We start from the raw sequence: 3067 nt of genomic DNA, 5'->3' as shown, positions 1-3067 counted from the left end.
ATGAGACCTGATAGGCTGTGGTCATAAAGTGGGGGAGGAGGTCCCTTTCTGTCAGAGGTCTAGGGGAGGGGAAGAGGGTGGAAGAGGGAGGGAGGGTGGGAAGGGGAAGATACAAGTGAGGGGATAACAATTGGGATGTAATCTGAATAAATTATAATAATTTAAAAAAAAGAAATAGGTTCAGAAATATGGCTTCTGATATGCTAAGAGCAGTAGCTGGTGTTAGCAGAGGAACCACGGTCGTGCTAGGAACTGAAGGAAGTCTCAATGGAAGGGCTATAGAGTTTAAGCAGGTTAAGCAGTTTACAACAATTAAAGCAAGCTCTTTTAGCTGTGTACATGGGCTGTCTCTCTCTCCCTATGGTGGGGTCCAAGAGATCAGCATTGGACATGGGGAAGAGAAAGGTTTTTTGTTTTGTTGTCTGTTTGTTTGGTTTTGGTTTTTCGAGACAGGGTTTCTCTGTGTGTAGCCTTGGCTGTCTTGGGCTCCCTTTGTAGACCAGGCTGGCCTCGAACTCACAGAGATCCACCTGCCTCTGCTGCCCTAGTGCTGGGATTAAAAGCGTGTGCCACTATTCCTGGTTTTGTTACCTTTCTGCCACTCAATTAGACATCACTTTCAAAGATGGGTGCTTCCTTCTCCAAACTGTATCTTCCTTTGGGATTGAAGACATGTACCATCATGCCTGACCCTAACCTTTCTCCCCCTGATGCTTGCTCTGTACCAGGCTGGCCTTGAACTCAGATCTGCTTGCCTCTGTCTCCTGGAATAAAGGTGTGTTGGTATTCCATCAGGATCACACAGACATAGAATCTTTGGATGTGATCTCTTGCCAGAGCAGCCATGTTCTGAAATAACATTCCTCTACAACTAGCGATGGCGCTCGCCCATCCTGACGATCTGCTTAGGTCAATAAAGGCTCTCTGGGGGAAAAAGAAAAAGGTTCTCTGCATTGTAGAGCTGGGGCCCTAAGTTATACACCCAGGCCACAGACGTCCTCTTTGTTTGGGACAAGAGGCTAACCCTCAATTTCCCTTTCCTACTGCCTGGTGTCCTAACCAATTACAAAACCACTGCCCTATACAGGACCTCTCTGCTCCTGCTGGCCTTAGCTCTATCTCTGTTCTCTCCATTGGCGCCTCACATGTGGTTTTTTATAGACGTGCCTACAAAAGGAGTTTCTAAGTAGGAGTTGTCTCTCTGGGCTTGTGCCCTTGGGAGTCAGGGAACCTGTCAGACCAGGTTTTCTATTTGCGAGATGGAAGTGGCTATGCCCTCCCAAGCTGGAGTCACACACGGGTGTTCTGGAACTCAAGCCTAGTTTCCTAGACAGCGACAACAGCTCACACTCATTGCCTGTCACCATGTCCCCCCAGGGGTGTGCTCAGCACCTGGCTTACATGCTCCTGTTCAGGGTTTGGGAAACCTATGAGTAGGCACTCTTATTTTATCATCCTTATTTTACAGAATCAGAAATCTGAGCCTCAAACTGGGCACAGTGGCTTATGCCTGTAATCCCAGCACTCAGGGAGGCAGAGGCAGGCATATCTCTGTGAGTTTGAGGCCAGCCTGGTCTACAAAGCGAGTGTAGAACAGCCAAGGCTACACTGAAAAACTCTGTCTCTAAAAACCAAACAAAAAGAAAAAAGGAAATCTGATCCCAGAGAACTTATTTATTATTCATTCATTATAATAAATACACGTCAGTATATGTAAATATATATTTATATAACAATTTCTGCATATATACGCACAAGTATAACGGGCAGTAGTTAGAATGGCTTACAGGTTGTGATTCGCTTAGCCCAACAATGCCTATCTTACAGTGGAAGGCCCAAGAATCCAGTAGTTGTTGAGTACACTCGGTTGGATGTCTCAGCTGCTTTTTAGGCACTAATGCCAACGAAGGGATTGCTTTACCAGCAGGATTGAGAGAGCAAGCCCGCAAAGAGACAGCAAGCTTCCCTCCTCCATATCTATTATAAGGACTGCGGGCAGAAGGTGTGGCCAAGATTAAAGATGGATATTCCCACCTCAGAAGATCTGGATTTATTGTGAATCTTCCCACCGAGATCCAGATTAGGGGCCCAACTGGGTGTGGTGGCACAGGCCTTTTTAATCCCAGCACTCCGGAGGCAGAGGCAGGCAGATCTCTGTGAATTCAGGGCCAGTCTGGTCTACAAAGTGAGTCCAGGGCAGCCAAAGCTACACAGAGAAGCCCGGTCTTGAAAAACAAACAAACAAAACAGATTAGGGTCTGGGAGGTGGTGGTGCATGCCTTTAATCCGGATACTCTGGAGGCAGAGGCAGTCGAGTCTACGTAAATTTGAGGCCAGCCTGGTCTACAGAGTGAGTTCTGGGATAGCCAGGACTACACAGAGCAACCTTATCTCAAAAACCAAACAGGTAAAGGGGCAGGGCACCCCGGAGTGCCCAAAGAGACTGACTTGAGGGGCGGCCGGGGACCCCACTATGGACCGTTGCGCAGGAGCAGGGGACAAGGTGCAGCACTGGCGGCAGCAGAAGCGGCACTATCAGCTACTGTCCGCGCTCCAGAACCTAGTCAAGGAGCTGCCGAGCTCCTTTCAGCAACGCCTGTCCTATACCACGCTCAGCGACTTGGCCCTGGCGCTGCTCGACAGCACCGTGTTCGAGATCGTGCAGCGGCTCCTGGAGATCCAGCACCTCACCGAGAAGAGCCTGTACAAGCAGCGACAGCGGCTGCAGAACGAACACCGAGTGCTCAGGCAGGCTCTGAGGCAGAAGCATCTGGAAGCCCAGCAGTTCTGCCGGCCCCATAACTTGCCCGTCCTCCAGGCAGCTCAGCAGCGCGAGCTGGAGGCCATGGAGCATCGGATCCGGGAGGAGCAGCAGGCAATGGATCGCAAGATTGTCCTGGAACTGGACCGGAAGGTTGCTAACCAGCAGAGCACACTGGAGAAGGCTCGGGTACCTGGTTTCTATGTGACCACGGATCCTCAGGAGCTGACGCTGCAGATGAACCTATTGGAACTCATCAGGAAGTTACAGCAGAGGGGCTGCCAAGTGAGAAAGGCAGTCCTGTGA

At 50.0% G+C, this 3067-nt stretch overlaps 1 protein-coding gene across 1 annotated transcript; it reads left to right on the top strand.

The window, feature by feature from the left end:
* Window positions 1-2473: 2473 nt before the first annotated feature.
* Window positions 2474-3067, top strand: LOC127189577 (protein DGCR6-like). Its single transcript, XM_051146559.1, has one exon. The coding sequence runs from the start codon at window positions 2474-2476 to the stop codon at window positions 3065-3067; it is 594 nt and encodes a 197-aa protein (XP_051002516.1).

This window comes from Acomys russatus, chromosome 5, assembly GCF_903995435.1.
Source record: "Acomys russatus chromosome 5, mAcoRus1.1, whole genome shotgun sequence".
In the NCBI taxonomy this organism is placed as follows: domain Eukaryota; kingdom Metazoa; phylum Chordata; class Mammalia; order Rodentia; family Muridae; genus Acomys; species Acomys russatus.
The sequence above is the reverse complement of the archived record's forward strand: the minus strand, read 5'-3'. Positions and strand labels throughout refer to the sequence as shown.